We start from the raw sequence: 19,385 nt of genomic DNA, 5'->3' as shown, positions 1-19,385 counted from the left end.
TTCCAAAAGCTAAACTTGATTTTGCCATTTTATATAAGGGGTACCATTTTACTATAGCACTTAGCAATAGCACTGTGATGTCCTGTCTTTATCTCAACTCAATAACTAGACTTCATAGATGAACCAGAAAGAGTTTATTGGAATAGATCAGCACAGGGAGACATTGTCTGTTCAGACTGATGATCTTACAGCAAAACCGATAGTATAACTCCTCCCAATCACACATTCCATTCCTATACCAACCAGCCTTGGGTACCCATCTCTACCTCCTCTCCTGCACTCCCAAGTCTTGAGATCCTTCACCACCTGCATGGCACTAACTATCAATACACTAACATTCTATACTAATATGGCAGAGTGACCCAAAACAGGGGACCCTGACAAGCACTTACATTTCTATACCACTTTATAGTGCTAAGCACTCTCTGAGTGGTTTACAATGTGTTAGCCAGTTGCCCCCAACAAGCTGGGTACTCATTTTACCAACCTGAGAAAGGATGGAAGGCTGAGTCAACCTGGAGTCCTGCGGGTTTGAATTCACAACATTTTGGCTGCATTTAACCACTGTGCCATCAGGTCTCCATACTATGCCATTATATTTAATGGGACTTGAGCACCCACAGATTTTGGTATACAAACAGCAGCAGATACCAAGGGCCCACTGTATCTGGAATATGGTCTTCCTCTCTTTCTATGCCTTCCAACTTTCCTCTATACTAGTAAGTCATACCTTCTCATGATGTGGCCAAAATACGACAACCTCAGTTTGATCATTTTGGCTTCCAGGGAGAGCTCAGGCACAATCTGTTCTAGGACCCATTTGTTTGTCTTTTTGGCAATCTGTGGTATCCTCAGCACTCTTCTCAGTGAGGCAGTTTATCCTAAACTCTGGGTCAAAACCTAGGGGCTATTCCAGATGCTGAACCTATTTTGGGGATAAGATTTAGCACCTTGGATAGCTCTTTAGAGTTCAGGCTTAAACCCAGAGCACATTTGCCACCCAACTGACAAGTAAGTCACCAGCCACCCCTGGCTTCCTCTAATGGGTTAATATTTCCACTGCTAGTATTAACATATTCCAGGCCCAGCCATATAACACCAGTCCTAAAAGATCTCCATTGGCTGCCTATTCGCTTCCGGGCAGAATACAAGGTGTTGGTTATCACCTACAAAGCCCTAAATGGCTTGGGCCCAGGGTACTTGGAGGACCGCCTCTCCCCATACAATCCGCCCCGCACTCTCAGGTCGGGTGAAAGACACATTTTAAGAGTTCCAGATGCTCGATATGTATCAGCTCAGAGGGCTTTCTCTATTTCAGCCCCTCAGCTCTGGAACTCCCTCCCCAATGAGCTCCGTACTTCCACCTCCCTCAATGCTTTCAAGAAGAACTTGAAGACTTTTTTGTTCCGCCAGGCTTTCCCCCCGTGAGCCTTGTGGTCATTCTCTTCCCCTTGGCAATGTTTTTGTGTATTCCATTCTACACAGCCACTTGTATAGGGTGTTATTGGTTTTTACTGTTTTTAATTGTTAACTTTGTATTATTGTCATGCTGATGTTTTAATTGTCTTACTCTTTGATTTACACCGCTGTGATCGCTGGAATAGCGGTATAGAAATAAATTATTATTATTATTATTATTATTATATGTTCTCTCTGACATTATTTATATAGAAGTAATATATGGGCTAAAAATGTTTCCATCCCTGATCTGAGCCCTTTATTCCTTTTAGTTGTGACGATGAGAACTTGAAAGTCCCACCTGTTCCCAAGAGTAGGATGTCAATGGACTTGGCAGAATCCTAAATTTGTTGAGTTTTTTAAAAAAAGATAATTCAAGGTATGGTGAACCGCTCTGTGGAATTGGGACGAATTTTCCCCAAAACAATCTGTGGTGGTATGTTCCACTCAGCACTTTAGGCTCCCAAATAAAAACCTTCGGGGAGGTGTTTGGAGTTTCAAGGGGTGATAAAAAAAAACCAGAGCCTCAGAACAAGGCATAGGCAAATCCCCTCTGAACAAATCTTGCCAAGAAAACCCCATCATAGGGTCAACTTTGTGACAGGGTCACCCATGACTTGAAGGCACACAATAATGATGACAACAGGCAAAAGGACTAAATGTACACTTTAGTATTTTAGACATATTGTGAGAAGACAGGACCCATTGGAAAAGATAGCAAAGCTTGGTAAGACAGAAGGGAGTTGGAAAAGAAGAAGACTACATTCCAGATAGATAGACTCAGTCAAGTAAGCCATGGGCCTAAATCTGCAAGATCTAAGCAGGACTGTTGATAACAGCAACAGTTGGAGTCTCTCATTCATAGGCTCACCTTAAGCTGAAGTCAACTTGATGGCACTTAATAACAAGCAAGAGGGAAACTGCTGCATTGGTGCATGATTTGGAATGGTTTTGTGTGGCTTTGGGACACAAAACAGACCCTAAAGTCACTAATATTTAAGAATTGGTGGCTTTCAAGAGGACGTCAATGGAAAGCAGGGGGATTTGGGGAACACACATCCTTGACCCTTGCTCAAGACTGGTGGCCAGTGGCTCTTGCTGTTGCAGAAGTAGCAAATCCATTGGATTTTACTGTCAGTTTCCTATAGCTGTTCTGAACTGAACATATGTTCTGCTGGTGCTAGAGATCCTAGTTGGCACTAACAAAACTCCCATTGAACTCAGATCAGCTACAATAATCTAGATGGATCAGCAGTCCCTAGTGTGGTAGAGACACCAGCTACCCTTGCTTTTGTTTTAGGGAAACACTACTAGTCATTGACGCCCCCTTGTCGTGGGGGAGAGGCTTGCGTACCCTAATGAAGTTGTGAGCTATGCTGGCGGTGGTATAATAGCCACCCGCAGGGCCTCCCATTCCAGACAGGTCACAACCAAAGGGTCTGACCAAGAGCGCCAAAGGGTAGGATGGGCTCTCTAGCCTTATGGCAACCATCCTAGGAGAAGGAAAACTCTAATCCCAAGCCCGGGCAGATGGTGTTCGTCTAACCCTGCAAGGTCAACCATCTCAGAGAAGGAAACTCTAATCAAACCTACGACCCGAGGACCTCGCTGCCACTGTCCATGCTTGTCAAGGCCTCAGCAGACGAACCTCTGGTTTAAAGGGTGAGGCCAGTTCTTTGCACGCTGCGCTCCACCAGAAAAATCCATTGCACAGGCTCGAAGGATACATCCAACTTCCGAAAAAGCCCTGTAGCGATAGGTGAGGGACAAAACGGCAGGTGTAAAGATGCACTGCAAGCCGCAGACCCAACCCTGCATGAAGGCGGTTCAGGACTTTGGTAGCTTGAGACTGACCGGGGATGATAGTCTTGTTCGGCAGCATCCTGAATGACCAAGCAGCCTTTTTTAAGGAGAGTACTGCTTGCTCCATATGGAGAGGGGCCTAGAAAAGGTGGCCTAAAGAAAGCTCATCCCCAACAACCCGGTTGGCTAGCCGCAGCCAACGGGCATCTTTTGATGCGGTCAAACAAAGTCTTTGAAAGCTCATGCCGAATGAGCCTCGAAGAGAAACGACAACGCAGAAAGTACCGCAACCTGGAAACATTTTATTATTATTATTATTATTAACCTTTATTTATGAAGCGCTGTAAATTTACACAGCGCTGTACATGCAATCTTTTTAGTTAGACGGTTCCCTGCCCTCAGGCTTACAATCTAAAAAGACATGACACAGAAGGAGAAGGGAGTGGTGACGGGAAAGGGTAAGAGGTCCAGCAGTTCCTCTCAACCTCCGAGGCCTGGACCAAGGCAGATGGACTGGAGGGAGGGCTTGGCTTCATAATGGAAGGTTAATCATTATCCAGGGAAAATACATACACTGGTCCCCCGGGTTACGAAATACCCAGGTTACGAAATTTTCGGGATACGAATAAATCCCATAGGGATTTATTGCTTCGGCTTACGAAGGTTTTTTCAGGTTACGAAAAAACCTCTGCGCTGTTTCAAATGGAGCCGCGGCGCAGCCGCGGCTTTTCCCCATTAGCGCCTATGGGCTATTCGGCTTACGAAGTATCCCGGGTTACGAAAGCGGCGGCGGAACGAATTAATTTCGTAACCCGGGGTACCAGTGTACTCACAAGTAGGATAATGCATATACAGTACATAGCAATACAGGAAATGGATCGATAAACAGCCAACAACAGAACATCAGATAGTAAGCGACAATTATGCGATGCCTGGGAAGGCTTCACTGAATAGGATGGTTTTCAACTCTGTTTTGAAGCTGGTTAAAGAAGTGATGGCTCTTGCTTGTGGAGGAAGAAGGTTCCAGGAGTGAGGGGCAGCAAGTGAAAAGGGGCGAATCTGAGATGGGGCAGAGGAAATCCTGGGCTGGGACAGCAGACCTTGACTACCAGAACGGAGGGCCCTGGTGGGAAGGTGAGGAGAAAGAAGGTCGGATAAGTAAGGAGGGGCCAGTCCATGGAGGGTTTTGAATGTCGACAGCAGGAGCTTATACTGAATGCGGAAAGGGAGGGGGAGCCAGTGAAGGGATGCCAAGACAGGAGAGATGTGGTCAGAGCGGTGGGTGGAAGTGATAATGCGTGCAGCTGAATGCTGGACAGAGATTAAAGGACGGAGGTGAGAAAAAGGAAGCCCAGCCAGGAGGATGTTACAGTAATCAAGTCGTGAGATCACTAGGGCATGGACCAGGATCTTGGCAGTAGAGGCGGAGAGATATGGTCGGATTTTGGCAATATTGTACAAAAAGAATCTACAAGCCTTGGCTGTGGTCTGGATCTGAGGGATACACGACAGAGAAGAGTCAAAGATAAAGCCAAGACTGCGGGCTTGCTGGACTGGTTGAATGGAAATGTTGTCCACAGAGACAGAAAAGGAGTGTTGAAGGTTGGGCTTAGGAGGAAAGACAAGAAGCTCCGTCTTGGACATGTTGAGCTTCAAACGCCGATGGCGCATCCACTGTGAGACAGCTGTAAGGCAAGATGAGACTTGCTGTTCAAGCCTTGGAGAAAGGTCAGGGGCAGAAAGATACAGCTGGGTGTCATCGGCATATAGATGGTAGGAAAAGCCAAAAGAGCTGATGAGTTTTCCTAAGGACAGTGTGTAGAGAGAAAACAGAAGGGGACCCAGAACAGAGCCCTGGGGAACTCCAACAGATAAGGGAACAGGAGAAGAAGTCTGACCTCCTGCAACCACTGCAAAAGATCTTCCAGACAAGTAAGATCTAAACCAGTCGAGAACAGAGTCTGCGAACCCAAGGTCAGAGAGTATGTCAATTAGGAGACAGTGATCAACAGTGTCAAAGGCTGCAGACAAATCAAGAAGGATGAGAACAGAGTAAAGGCCATTAGCCTTGGCCTGTAAAAGGTCATTCGAGATCTTAGTGAGGGCTGTCTCTGTGGAATGCTTTGGGCGGAAGCCAGACTGAAAGGGATCGAGAATGGAGTTGGTTTCAAGAAACTCAAGACAGCGCGAATAGACAACCCGTTCCAAAACCTTAGAAAGAAAGGGGAGAAGAGAAATCGGACGATAGCTAGACAAAGAGGAGGGGTCAAGAGAAGGTTTTTTCAGAATTGGGGAAATGAGAGCATGTTTGAAGTCCGAAGGGAAGGAGCCTGTAGAGAGAGAGAGAGATTGAAGATATGGAGAAGCGAGGGCAGAAAGGAGGGAGCTATAGAGATTAGAAGACGAGTAGGAATAGGATCAAGAGGACAGGTAGCAGGTTTGGAAGAGTTCAGAAGTGTAGAGAGTTCATTCAAAGAGGCAGGAGGAAAGACAGAAAATTTGTTAGGCGAAGGCGATAGAAGATTAAGAGCAGAAGAAGAATCAGGAGGGACTATCTCAGAGCGAATAGTGGTAATCTTAGAGATGAAATAGTTAGCAAAGTCATTAGGAGAGAAAGATGAAGAGACAGGAGGAGAGGGAGGTTTAAGCAAAGTGTTGAAGGTGGAGAACAAACGCTGCGGGCACCTCTCAACATCACCCAAGGAGACTTTCTGTTGTGCTTTCTGCAACCGGACCTGTTTATCTCAAATTGGCCTTTTTAGTCACCAACGTGCTTGTACAAAGCGCGGGATGCGTCCTTCCTGAATCTTCGTTTGTGAAGCAAAGCCAGAGAGACTAGTAGTAGGAACTCCCAGCTTTCTCTCAGCTTAAGGAGAACTGAATGTGGTCAGAGATTGTTGGGGCCGGGAAAGGAGATGGAAAATCAAGTGGGAAAGAGAATGGAATACAATAGCATGGAGGAAGGCATGTCTAGCTGCCTGAGACACTAAAAAGGACCACTTCGTACTGCAACATTTTGTTATAATATAAATCCCAAGTGTTATAAATCCCTACTAGCTCTCTTCCCTTAGTTTTAATGCTAGTGCAGTATCTTTCCAGGGAGGCTGTCAAAGATGTTCCTTCAAGTTGTTTCTGACTTATGGCAATCCTCTCATGAGGTTTTCTTGACAAGTTTCTTCAGAGAGGTTTGTCATTGCCATCCTCTGAGGCTGAGAGAGTGTAATCCAGTGGGATTACATGGCCATGCCAGGATTTGAACCCTGGCTCAAACCACCACATTAAGCTGGCTGTCCCAGGGGCCATACCAGCTGCTAAAAATGTATGTGTCCTTGTATACAACTGTGACTTAAAAGCCACCTGTCGACTTCTGGTGAATGACATAGGGAACATGCTTTACTCTTACATTTCATCTTTCATAAGGAATACTTTTACTCTTAGGCAAGGAATGCTCAGAGGTGGTTTTGCCAGTTCCTTCCTCTGAAATAGAGCCTAAAATGGCACAAAGCAGGGCATCAAAAGTAGCTGAAAATCCCCTTCTCCTTTTGAAATGAAAGAGTGGTTTTTTAATGTTAGACCAGGCGAGGGGGGCTGGAGCCTCTTTGGAAGGTGAGCTGCAGCTCCTGGGCATTTTGGAAAAGGCAATCCGCCTGTTGGGTGGCAGAGAAAGGGCTCCGGAGGGGCACGTCTGGTCCCTGGGGTTCACTTTGTCCACCTCCTTGCTAGACAAAGTATTGGTTATGAACTTGCCTTGCAAGTCGTTTCTGACTCAGGGCGACCCTAAAGAGAACCTACCATGGGGTTTTCTTGGCAAGATTTGCTGAGAGGAGGTTTGCCATCGCCTTCCTTTGAGGCTGAGAGAGTGTGACTTGCCCAAGGTTGCACAGTGGGTTTCATGGCCCAGCTGGGAATCAAATCCTGGTCTCCAAAGTCGTAGTCTAACACTCAAACCACAAGGGTCCAAAACACACTGCGCTCAGTGCTAGAGAATTCTGGGAACTGTAGTTTTGTGAGGCATTTAGCCTTCTCTGTCAGAGAGAGCTCTGGTGCCACAATAAACTACAATTCCCAGGATTCCCTCGCACTGAGCCAGAGCCGTTAAAGCATTCTCAAAGTGGATTATGTCTCGCTGGCTCTGCTGATAAATTACAGGAGCATAATGACAGGCTTTAATGGTCAGATATAAGGACCTTCCTAGCTGCAGCTCCCAGCTGTTGAAAATGGCATCTTGAACAGATGGGAACAAACGCCGCAGGTGAGTGATGCTGACACCTGGCGGCAGCTCAGAGGCATCCAGTGGCAGGAAAAGCTCTGTGTTGGCGAAAGCCTTCTGCAACCCTCGTGTTGTGCAATTGGACACACACTTGAATTTGCAGCCAGATACATAGATAGCCTTCTGTGGGGATACTCCATACACTTCTATGCCACCAGCCTCTGAAGATTCCTTTCTTTCAAGGAGGGCGAGGACATCTGGCCACCCGGAAACATGTCGCTCTGGCTGCATCCGCACTGCAGAAATAAATACAGATGGACACCACTTTCACTGGGAGTTTTGCGAGGTATTTGTGAGGCCTTCTCTGTCAGAGAGAGAGCTCTAGTGCCACAACAAACTACAAATCCCAGCATTCCACAGTTTGGAACCATGGCAGTCAAAGCGGTGTCAAACTGGATCTTTTCTGGAGTGCAGACGGAGCCTTCATGCAACCTTTAAAAAAAATTGTGAGGACCATTATGTCGTCATCACGTTCGGGCTACTCTGATTGGACGAAAGCAACCGGGCCGGGTTGAATGAAAGCCACGCCCACCACTCCTTTCCATATTCGGCTCAGTGTCGCGTGCCACCCCTCTGCCTAATCTGATTGGCTGCTGCTGGGCAAGGGGCGGGCCGAGGCGGTTTCCTAGGCGACGGAGGAGGCTAAATGCTTTACAGAGGGCTAGGCCTCACCTTTTAAACTCCAGGTAGGTCCAGGGAAGAGGAGGGGTTGCTAGGCAACAGGTTTTAACTTCTCCCCCCTCAGAGGCCTTGCTTGCTTTCCTTACTGCCCCCCCTCCCCAGTTTTTCCTTTCCTAAACAGCAGGGTTTCTGGGGTGCATCTACACTGCAGAAATAGCGCAGTTTGATCCCATTTTTAAATGCCATGGCTCCACCCTGCATAGAATCCTGGGATTTGTAGTTTGACCAGGTCCCTAGCCTTCTCTGCCAAAAGAGGGCTGGTGATGCCTCACAAAACCCTGGGATGTGTAGTTTGAGAAGGGTCTTTAGCCTTGGGATCTGGAGTTGGACAAAGCCTTTAGCCTTCTCTGGCAAAAGAGGGCTGGTGCCTCACAAAAACCCTGGGATTTGTAGTTTGATAAGGTCTTTAGCCTTCTCTACAGATCCCTAGGTTTTGTGAGGAACCAGTCCTCTTTTGGCAGAGAAGGCTAGAGACCTTGTCAAACTACAAATCCCAGGATTCTGTGCAAGGTGGAGCCATCATGGCAGTTAAAGCGGGATCAAAGTGCATTGTTTTTGCAATGTAGAGGAGGAACCCTTTGCTTTTCCTCCTTCTTTTGATTGTTTTGGGTGTTGGCCTGGGATGCTGGGAGCTGTAGTACAAAACAAGGGCTTTCTCACCTCAAACAGGGGGCCTCTGTGGCCCACTGGCATTCCTCCCTTTCCCTTCCCACAGGTGGACAGGTGTCCCTGCTGCAAAGGAGGACGAGGCCCCACAAAATGTGGCACGTTCAAGGGAAAACAAGCAGGGACACGACCAAATAAGAGCTGAAAGACACTGCTGTGAATGCAAACCCATGCTTCTCGATCATGCTCAGAATGGAGGACATTTTGAAATTCCTCCTGGTGAGAAGAAGAACCAAGGAATAGAAGACATGTCCTGGAAAAGGAGGACACTTTTTCAAAGTGCTTGCAGTTTCGTACCGCTTTAAGTGCTGCAACTCCATTGTATGGATTCCTGGGATGTGTAGCTTCACAAGGTCTTTTGCCTTCTTCTCTGCCAAAGGGTGCTTGGGGCGTTGCAAAACTATAAATCCCAGGAATCCGTAGGATGGAGCTCCTACAGCACTTAAAGCACATACATGCAGGCTGCGTCTGCACTGCAGAAATAATCCACCTTGACACCACTTTTAACTGGCATGGTTCAAAGCTATGGATTTCTGGGAACTGTAGGTTTGTGAGACATTTACCCTTCCCTGTCAGAAAGTTCAAACAAACTACACTTCCCAGAATCCCATAAGAATGAGCCATGAGCCAGTGTCAACCTGGATTATTTCTGCAATGTGGACGCAGTCAAAATGGTGACAAACTGCATTGTTTCCTTCAGTGTAGATGCACCCAGAGTCTCTTAACTGGGATTAATCAATTTAGTTGCTTTTTCCTGTTTGGAATTGGGGGTAATAGTGGTCAGGGATAGATTTATTGCTGCTTTGTTGCATGCCATTTCTCTTTTGGAAGGGGGTGCATTCCAGGATTTTTAAATGTTGATTCGCCAACCCTTCACAGACTGAATAATCCAAAAAATAATGAACCTCTCATGGAGGAAATGTGGCAGAAGAGCATGGAATGAATCACGGTTCTAGTCTTTGTGAGTGATTCTGACCATAGAACCGCTGTCTTTTGTTTTGGAACAAAGCTTTCTTTTGGACTGGAAGTTCGTAGAGGAATGCAGAGATAATGAAGTTCTTGCCAAGTCGGTCTTCAGTTCTCATACACTGCAGATATGGGTACATTCGTCCCTCCACATTGGCCTAGGTCCTCTGGCTGCCTAAAGAATGTATTTGCAGTGGAAAAAGTGTTTGTTTTACCCAGTCTGATAAATTGCTTTCCTGCTTCATTTCTTCAGCCTAGCCCAAATTTCTCCAGTAATGTTTGGTTCTGCTCTGTTGGTTATCAGCATGTCCTTTTCCAATGTGTGATCAATTTCTTCCTGGTTAGTGAGCCTGGGAGCACAGAACAAGACACATGCAAATCACTCCTGCATTCCCAGGCTCACACAGTATATATGCACCCAATTTTTCCAGGCAAGCATTCTCTGAAGATGCCAGCCACAGATGCTGGTGAAACATCAGGAAGAAACTCTGCTAGAACATGGCCACATAGCCTGAAAAACCCACAAAAAACTATGGATGCCGGCCATGAAAGCCTTCGACTTTACATTCTTCCTGGTTGCCATGTAGAATCTTTTGATTTCTGCCTCTGTAGTTGGAGCATAAACTTGCATCACAGTATATTAATAGTTTTCCCCTGGAGTCTTATTGATGTTATTTGATCAGATTTAACTTTGTATCCCCTGACTGCTTTTGTGACATCTCTCCTCACTATTAATGCCACCCCACCCTATTTCTTATTAGATTTGAACAGAACACTGTATAATCATCTGATTGAAAATACCTCAGTCCTGTCCACTTTATCCCACTTACCCCAATAAACCAAGAGTGAAGGTAGCTATATTACAAAGCCTCACACAATACACTATAGTGCAAGAGGGTAACTCCCAACTAATTATATTGTTACTGGGAAAATACAATGATATATGGGGATTATAGCTGCCCAGTACTCTGATCCTCTGATTCTACTGTAATACTACATATCAAGCAACTATCTTCTCAGCCTCTGTTCTGTGATATGGACAACGAATCAGTGCGTGTGTCTAGGGCTGCTGCCATACTGCAGAATTAATGCAATTTGACACCTCTTCAATTGTCATGGCTCCATCCTATGGAATCCTGGGATTTGTAGTTTGTTGTGGCACTAGATCTCTCTGACAGAGAAGGCTAAATGTCTCACAAAACTATGACCCAGAATTCTATAGCATTGAGCCAGGGCCGTTAAAGTGGTGTGAAATTGCATTAATGCTGCAGTGTAGATGCAGTGCCAGGCTGTGTGTGGATTAGGAATTGCTCCCTCCTTGGAATGTGCCAATGGGGATCCTGGATTGATAATTTAACAATCTAAAATGACATGGGGGGTGGGGGGTGGTTTTTGTTTTGGTTAAGTCTCTTGTGTTTTTGAAACAGGGCTGGACAAAGTGCAACCCCAGCTTTCTGCAGCTACATTGTTTAGACTCATATTCTCAGTTGATTCCAAATTTAGTGGCATTGAAATCATGTGTCGCATTTGCTAACAAGGAATTCTATTTCCATTCTTCTTTCTAGTTCTTAGACTAGGCCTGTTAAGCTGAAATGCTCAGAAAATGATCCAAACTGATACTCAAAACCAAGTGGCTTCTGATGAAATTGTTAAAGAGCTGGTAGGTCTTCGTACATCTCTGAAACCATCTTAAGTAGCCCAGATACCTGGTAACATATGTATTCACAAAGGAACCATCTTCAGAAATATTGAATCAATGAATCTTGCAAATTGTAGGCCAGCCTTTGGTCTGATCTACGCTGCAGAAATAATGCAGTTTGATCCACTTTAACTGTCAGGGTCAGTACTATGCAATTCTGGGACTTGTAGTTTTGTGAGATATTTAGCCTCTTTCCAAGAGATGGTACTAAAACAAACTAGAAATCCCAACCGTAGCAGTCAAAGCAGTATCAAGCGGCATTGTTTTTGCATTGCAGATAAACTCTCTCTCAACCTTTTTTTATGCTGTATGAACTTTTGAAATATTTTCAGGACTTGGGGAAACCTTCCACAAAAATGATTATATCTACTGCTCAAAAAATGTTTCTTTAAAAAATAATTCTGTTTCTCATGTAGAATTCTGTAATTCTGTAAATGTAAATTTACAGAGCTTTATAAATAAAGGATAATAATAATAATAATAATAATAATAATAATAATAATAATAATAGAATTCCTCCTGTGGAATTATTTTTATTTTATTTTATTTATATGGTGCCTTTCTCCCAGAGTGGGACCAAAGGCAGCTCCTAGCCAGAGTTAATTTAAAAAGTGGGTCCCTGGGGCTTTAGAGAACCCTGAGATGAGAAACCCTGTTCCAGACTAGTAAATTCTAATCTCCACATAGAGATTTTTCCTACTAGTGAGAGCATGTCTCTTTCCCTTCCACATTTCATTTATCATTCTGTGTCTGAACCTGACAGATTCACCCTCTTGCTAACAGCTGTTGAGTGACCTGTGTATGTGTGTGGGGGGGAACCTGGTATTCATTTGTTGTTAGATGCCCTTAGGTTGATCTCTACTCATGCTGACTCTGGGGATGAGCTATCTCCAAGAGCCCTTGTCCTCTACTTAGGTCTTGCAGATTGATAGCCGCGACCTCTCTAATCGAGCCTAACTGACATACTGTCTTCCTCTCTTTTTACTGCCTTCGACCTTTCCTAGCATTATTGTCTTTTCTAATGAGTCATGCCTTCTCATGAGGTGGCCAAAGTACAACAGCCGCAGTTTGATCATTTTGGCTTCCATGGAGATTTCTGGGTTGATCTGTTTACAGACCCATTTGTGTTTTTGGCCATCCATGGTATTCTCAGCACTTTTCTCCAGCATCACATCTCAAATGAGTCGACTTTCTTTACTCTCCAATTCTCTGCTTTCTGCCTGCTTTCTTCACTCTCCAACTCTCACATCTGTACATGCTGATGAGGAATACAATGGACTAGGCAATCCTCACCTTAGTGCTCAGTTGTGTATCTTTGATGTCATTGTTGTGTGCATTCAAGTCATTTCCGACTTAGAATCATAGAATCGTAGAGTTGGAAGAGACCGCAAGAGCCATCCAGTCCAACCCCCTGCCATGCAGGAAATCTAAAGCAAAGCATCCCCGACAGATGGGCATCTAGCCTCTGCTTAAAGACCTCCAAGGAAAGACACTCCACTACACTCCGAGGGAGTGTGTTCCACTGTCGAACAGCCCTTACTGTCAGGAAGTTCCTCCTAATGTTCAGATGGAATCTCTTTTCCTGTAGCTTGCATCCATTGCTCCGGGTCCTGTTTTCTGGAGCAGCAGAAAACAAGCTTGCTCCCTCCTCAATATGACATCCTTTCAAATATTTAAACAGGGCTATCATATCACCTCTTAACCTTCTCTTCTCCAGGCTAAACATCCCCAGCTATCTAAGTCATTCCTCATAGGACATGGTTTCCAGACCCTTCACCATTTTAGTCGCCCTCCTCTGGACACGCTCCAGTTTCTCAATGTCCTTTTTGAATTGTGGTGCCCAGAACTGGACACAATATTCCAGGTGGGGCCTGACCAGAGCAGAATACAGTGGCACTATTACTTCTCTTGATCTAGACACAATACTTTTATTGATGCAGCCTAAAATTGCATTGGCCTTTTTAGCTGCCGCATTACACTGTTGACTCATGTTCAACTTGTGGTCTACTTGGACTCCTAGATCCCTTTCACATGTAGTTTTATTCAGCCAGGTGATCCCCATCCTATATCTGTGCATTTTATTTTTCCGCCCTAAGTGCAGTACCTTACATTTCTCTGTGTTGAATTTCATTTTGTTGGCTTTGGCCCAGCTTTCTAGTCTATTCAGGTCATTTTGAATGTCGATCCTGTCCTCTGGAGTATTTATTAGCTATTCCTCCTAATTTGGTGTCATCTGCAAATTTGATAAGTATGCTCCCAATTCTGTCATCCAGGTCATTGATAAAGATGTTGAATAGCACTGGGCCCAGGGCAGAGCCCTGTGGGACCCTACTGGTCACTTCTCTCCAGGATGAAAAGGAGCCATTGTTGAGCACCCTTTGGGTTCGGCCGGTCAACCAATTACAGATCCATGTAACAGTTACTTTGTCTAGTCCACATTTTACAAGCTTGTTTGCAAGAATGTCATGGGAAACCTTGTCAAAGGCCTTAGTGAAATCAAGATATACTATATCCACAGCATTCCCTTCATCTATCAAGCTGTTAATTTTATGTAAGAAAGAGATCAGATTTGTCTGGCATGACTTGTTTCTCTGAAACCCATGTTGACTCTTTGTGATTATGGCATTGCCTTCTAGAAGTTCACAGACTCTCTGTTTAATGATCTGCTCCAGAATCTTTCCTGGTATTGATGTCAGACTAACTGGACGATAATTGTTGGGATCCTCTTTCTTCCCCTTTTTGAAGATGGTGACAACGTTTGCCGTCCTCCAGTCTGCTGGGATCTCTCCTGTTCTCCAGGAGTTTTCAAAGATTATTGCCAATGGCTCCGATATTACATTTGCCAGTTCTTTTAATACCCTTGGATGTAGTTCATCTGGTCCTGGAGACTTAAATTCATTTATATTAACAAGGTATTCCTCTACTATCTCTTTACTTATTCTGTGCTGAAATTCCCCATATCTGTCCTCTGCTCCATTATCCTCAGGTTGAGCACCCTTTGCCTTTTCTGAGAAGACTGAGGCAAAAAAGGTGTTGAGGAATTCTGCCTTTTCTCTGTCTTCTGTTAGCATTTTGCCATCTTCTCCCCGGAGCGGCCCTACCATTTCCTCCTTCTTCCTTTTGCTGCGGACATATCCAAAAAAGCCCTTTTTATTGTTCTTAACCTCTCTAGCAAGCCTGAGTTCATTCTGTGCTTTAGCTTTTCTGACTTTACCCCTACACATGCCTGCTATTTCTTTGAAGTCCTTTTTTGTGATTTCCCCCTTTTTCCATTTCTTATACATGTTCTGTTTCAAACTTAGCTCAGTTGAAAGTTCTTTAGTCATCCATCCTGGTTTCTTGAGACACCTCCCATTTTTCTTTCTTGGGAGCATACTTATGGCAACCGTGAGGCAAATCTATCATGAGGTTTTCTTGGCAAGTTTCTTTAGAAGGGATTTGCCATTGATATCCTCTGAGACTGAGAGAGTATGACATCTTTAAAGTCACCCAGTTGGTATACGTGGCTGAGCTGGAATTTGAACCCTGGTCTCCAGAGTTGAAGTCCAGCACTCAAACTATTATACCATGCTGGCTCTCTGTATCTCTCCTGTATAGTTTTACTCTTTATGATCTGGTCTAGCTTTTTCATTGCTGCCCTTCCCATTCCTAATCTTATTTCTTGACTTCAGTGTCTTTTCCGATCAGTGTTTGATTCAAAGTATGGAATTTGTTGCAATCTGGTATTTGTTCCTATCCAATTACTAACCAGTGGTGACCCAGCTTAGCTTCCAAGATTAGATGGGATGTGGTGCCTTTAGGGTCCTACTTCCATGAATTTGTCAACCAGAAGAAGCAAGGTTGGTTCCTTCCCAGGATCTTGGGCTTGTTATTTCTGATATTAAATACCCAGCAGGTGGCAGCACAGGCCTAGAAATTGTACTCTGAATATTGTGTGAAGCAGAGCTTTGAAGGCTGTTCCCACTTCCCAGTTGCTTTAAAGAAGTCTTGACATATAACTCCTTGGGTTTTGCTAGTTGTTGTCACTTCTACTGTAGGATTTCCTTCTATACACTAGAATAGAGAGTGAACTGATGGAGTGGAGCTGGCTGACTATGGGTTCCACCAAATGGAACAAATAAATGCGTAAGGAGACTGCGATATTTGTTCCTATAGTTCTCACTCTTGTTAAAAATATTCAAACATTTCTGTCATTCCAGGCTGTGATACTTTCAGACAATTCCTGGCACCAGATGTCATAATTTATTCCCCCCTTCTGAGACATATTGAAAGAAGAAAAAGTATCCTTAACTCCATTCTCTTTTCTTAACTCTGTTTTTAGAGTTACAGTACATCAGTGGATCAGTGAAATAGCACTTTTCTACTGTAGCACTATAACTCTACATTTTTTAAAACCAAATAGGAGAAAATTTGCCATTCAAACCACAGGATTTGAAGGCAAAATATGCCTGAGGTTATTTTTGATTTAAAAAAAAATCTTTGGAAGAGCCCTATTGCAGTTTCAGGAAACTGCTACATTTCTTTAAAAGAATGGAAAGAGTGGGTGTGGAGGCAACACAACCAGCAAAACCCATGAAGCTATATTCCAACACAACTAAATACCATACAGTCAGAGCTTTTCAGGACTGGGAGGTTGCAAAGCATGCCCTTTTTGTATTAATAGGTCTACCATCTTGGCAAACATCCTCCAGAACAGAAGAATTTGGGGTTTATTAGTTGTTGAGTGTTGTTGCTGTTCTTGTTGCTTTTAAATAATTATAGTGTGCTTGTGTTTTTCTTTTCTTCCAGTGCACCTGTAATGGACTGTCTTATGAGAGAATTGAGCAAGAGGGATCATCAGTGAAAAGCCTAGAGATGTTTTTCTCAAGCTACCCAAAAATAGTAGGCTTGTCATATTTTCCCAGTTTAACAAGGCTGACTCTTGTTAGGCAGAACATCCAAGAGATCTCTGACCTGGAGAACTGCCCGCTACTGAAAGAGCTATGGGTGGCAGAGTGCTGCTTGACAGTAAGTCAGGGTACTGTCGTTCATTTTGTTCCATTGCACAAAATAAAGCAGGATGGCGTGAATTATTCTTCTTTAATGTCATATCCTCCTTAAAGCAGAAGTTGGCAACTGTGACCCCACAGGTGTTTTAGGACTGAGGTGCAATGACCCTTCAACATTGGTGATGTTGACTAGGACTGATGGGAATTGCAGTCCAGCATCTGGGGCTATAGAACAGCATCTGCTCTATGGCCTGGTTAAGTGGTACAAGTTGGGCCAGTGGTGTATGCCCTTTTTAGCAAAGGAAAGAGGAATCAGCCAGAAGTGAGAATGCAGTCCATTTCTTGTTCATGAAATTCCTGTCATAGTTCAGCCTCACTCATCCACCTGCTGCTCTTTCCTGTCTCTAGTTTTAGATTCATCTTTACTCACAGAGGAAAGCACCTTGAAAAGGGATGTTGTAGAAATAAAACAGCAGGCAGGAAAATTAAGCTTGTGTTTGCATTCAAATGGTCAGTCACAAAACAAAACATGTGAAATGTAAAATATATCTATGAGGGCAGTCACATGCCAGGTCAACAGATGTATTTCACTACACATGGTAACCACTGTTTCCAAGTTCATGCCAAGTGTATTGTCTAGTTTGAAAAATGATAACCCTCAAAAGCTGGCAGTCCTCCAGAAGTACGTGCTGGGGAAAGTTGTTGTATGTGCTTGGCTGAGATGAGAGAGAGTTACTGAAGAGTACAGCCAAGTATATTGCTGCCAGTTGAGGATAACAGTTCATGGTTCTTTGGAAATGCACTCCATGAAAAATTATGCCACAATAATTCTGTTAGCCCCAGAGGTGATGCAAAACCCTTTGTTTCAGCGGACAATGTTGACATACAGTGTTTTTAAGCAGAGACTGGATGGCCATCTGCAGGGAATGCTTTGGTTGTGAGTTCCTGGCAAGGGGTTGAACAGGATGCCCCTTGTGGTGTCTTCCAACTCTATGGAGCGTTACTTTGCGGCGGTCTGCTGGCACTGCTGTTTGCTCCACGAGGGAGCCGCAGCAGCCAAACCACGCGACTCCCTCGCGGAGCAAAAAAGAAGCTCCAAAATGGAGCTTCTTCCTGTGGCACGGTTATGATGCCGCGAGGCGCCAATGGCGCACTCGCGACATCATAAGTGCTGCGCGATGTGTGGACGCACAGTGCCCGCTACGTCAATATGGCGGCGGCCGTGTGGAACGGCCACCGCCGTATTATACGTATTGACTACGTACTAGGGTTAGGGGGGTGCGGAAGCACCGCCCCTTCCTAACCCTAATACGTAGTCAATACGTATTTTATGGCGGTTTGTAACCCATCCAAGATTCTATGCTTTAATACCTTCTGAAAATCTGGATTCCAGTCACAGCTGAGCCAAGATGAGAAAAATGGGAAACCTAGTAATCTGCTAAACATAAACTTATGAACATAATTAGATGAAGGTTTTAAAGCAGGGATGGGAAACTGCAGCCCTTCAGATGTTTTTGGACAGCAGCTCCTATAATCCCTTACCATTGGCTATACTAGTTAGATTTGTTAGTCCCAAAACCTCTGGATGGCCACAATTGCCTATGCTTGTTTTGCAAGTGTGAACATTTTCTCAAAATAAAAGTAATTTCCTATAAATTAATCGAGTTCCTTCCGGTCTTGCCTTCGGTGAACAAAGTACCTCTGGCCAAGATGGTATATCAAGGAATTGGAGCATGTTTATGTTCATAGAATTACATGGCGTTTGTAGAAGATCGCCTTACTAGTGAAGTGTGTCATTGCACATGGAGAGGGACATGTCTGTTTGGTTGAGTAATGTGTATTTGCTTCCTTGCGCAATGGCACCACATGGGGACCTCCATTTCCACAACCTTGAACTGAATAAATCAAAAACAAATACAGTAGAGTCTCGATTATCCAACCTTCAATTATCCAACATTCCAGATTATCCAACATCGCTGCTCAGTTATTTCTTTACATTTTCAGAGGACTGAACTGTTTATACAGTACATATTGTACATCACAATGTTGATCAGTGATTTCTTTACGTTTTTAGAGGACTGTTTATACATTACAATGTTATTCCTATAATGTTGCTGTAACGTTACTTTTACTGTTACTGCAGTAAAACTTCAATACGTTTGCAATTCATAGTTATTTCAAGGCTTTTCTTGGACCCTCCGGATTATCCAACATTTTCGGCTATCCAACTATCAGCCCGCCCGTTTATGTCGGATAATTGAGACTCTACTGTATGTCCAACTGCATTCTGCAGAGAAAGTTATGTGTGCTTACAACAGCAACAGAATTCCAGCTTTTAGAGAAGTGTAATCATGTTATGCTTTTGAAGGAAGTACTTTCCCAAGATCCACCAGGAATAGGAGCTGGCAGTATCAAGTTACCTTCAGTTGTTTCTGGGCCATAGATTAGTGGAAATTGTTTTTCTTTTCAGAGCAATTCATCTCAAGAGTGCACTTTCTGGGTTGGCAGATTTAAAATGATGCACATTTCCTTCTTTGCAGAAAATTGATGGTTTGGAAAAATGCGTTCTTCTGCAAAAGCTTTATCTCTATTGCAACATGATTTCATCTATTGGAAATCTGGAGAAATTAACAAAGCTGGAGGTTATTTGGCTTAATGGGAACCAGATTAAAGAAATAGAGGTAAGGGTGTTTTTGTTTCGTATTGATTCTGGTCTTTTACTACTCTTTGGAAAGAGTGAAGGAGAGGGCACAGACTTCTTTATTCCGACAGACTAGACACCGAGGGAGGAACCTACTACCTGTAGAATAATAGTTTAAAGGGCCTGTATCTTTAGTAGTGTGTGTTTTAAATT

General features: G+C 44.1%; 1 protein-coding gene across 3 annotated transcripts in view; it reads left to right on the top strand.

Moving 5' to 3' along the window:
• The first annotated feature begins 8,137 nt into the window (after positions 1-8,137).
• The window catches only part of LRRC9 (leucine rich repeat containing 9), a 77,106-nt gene continuing 65,858 nt past the window's right edge, over positions 8,138-19,385 (top strand). For all 3 annotated transcript variants that reach the window (XM_042446488.1, XM_042446487.1, XM_042446490.1), the window contains exons 1-4: positions 8,138-8,217; positions 11,410-11,504; positions 16,332-16,550; positions 19,072-19,212. In XM_042446488.1, coding sequence (XP_042302422.1) covers positions 11,448-11,504; positions 16,332-16,550; positions 19,072-19,212 — 417 coding nt within the window. In that variant the 5' untranslated portion in view covers positions 8,138-8,217; positions 11,410-11,447. The remainder of the gene's footprint in view (positions 8,218-11,409; positions 11,505-16,331; positions 16,551-19,071; positions 19,213-19,385) is intronic.

The sequence above is a fragment of the Sceloporus undulatus genome, chromosome 1 (assembly GCF_019175285.1).
Source record: "Sceloporus undulatus isolate JIND9_A2432 ecotype Alabama chromosome 1, SceUnd_v1.1, whole genome shotgun sequence".
NCBI classification, from domain to species: domain Eukaryota; kingdom Metazoa; phylum Chordata; class Lepidosauria; order Squamata; family Phrynosomatidae; genus Sceloporus; species Sceloporus undulatus.
This window is presented reverse-complemented; position numbering and strand designations above follow the sequence as displayed.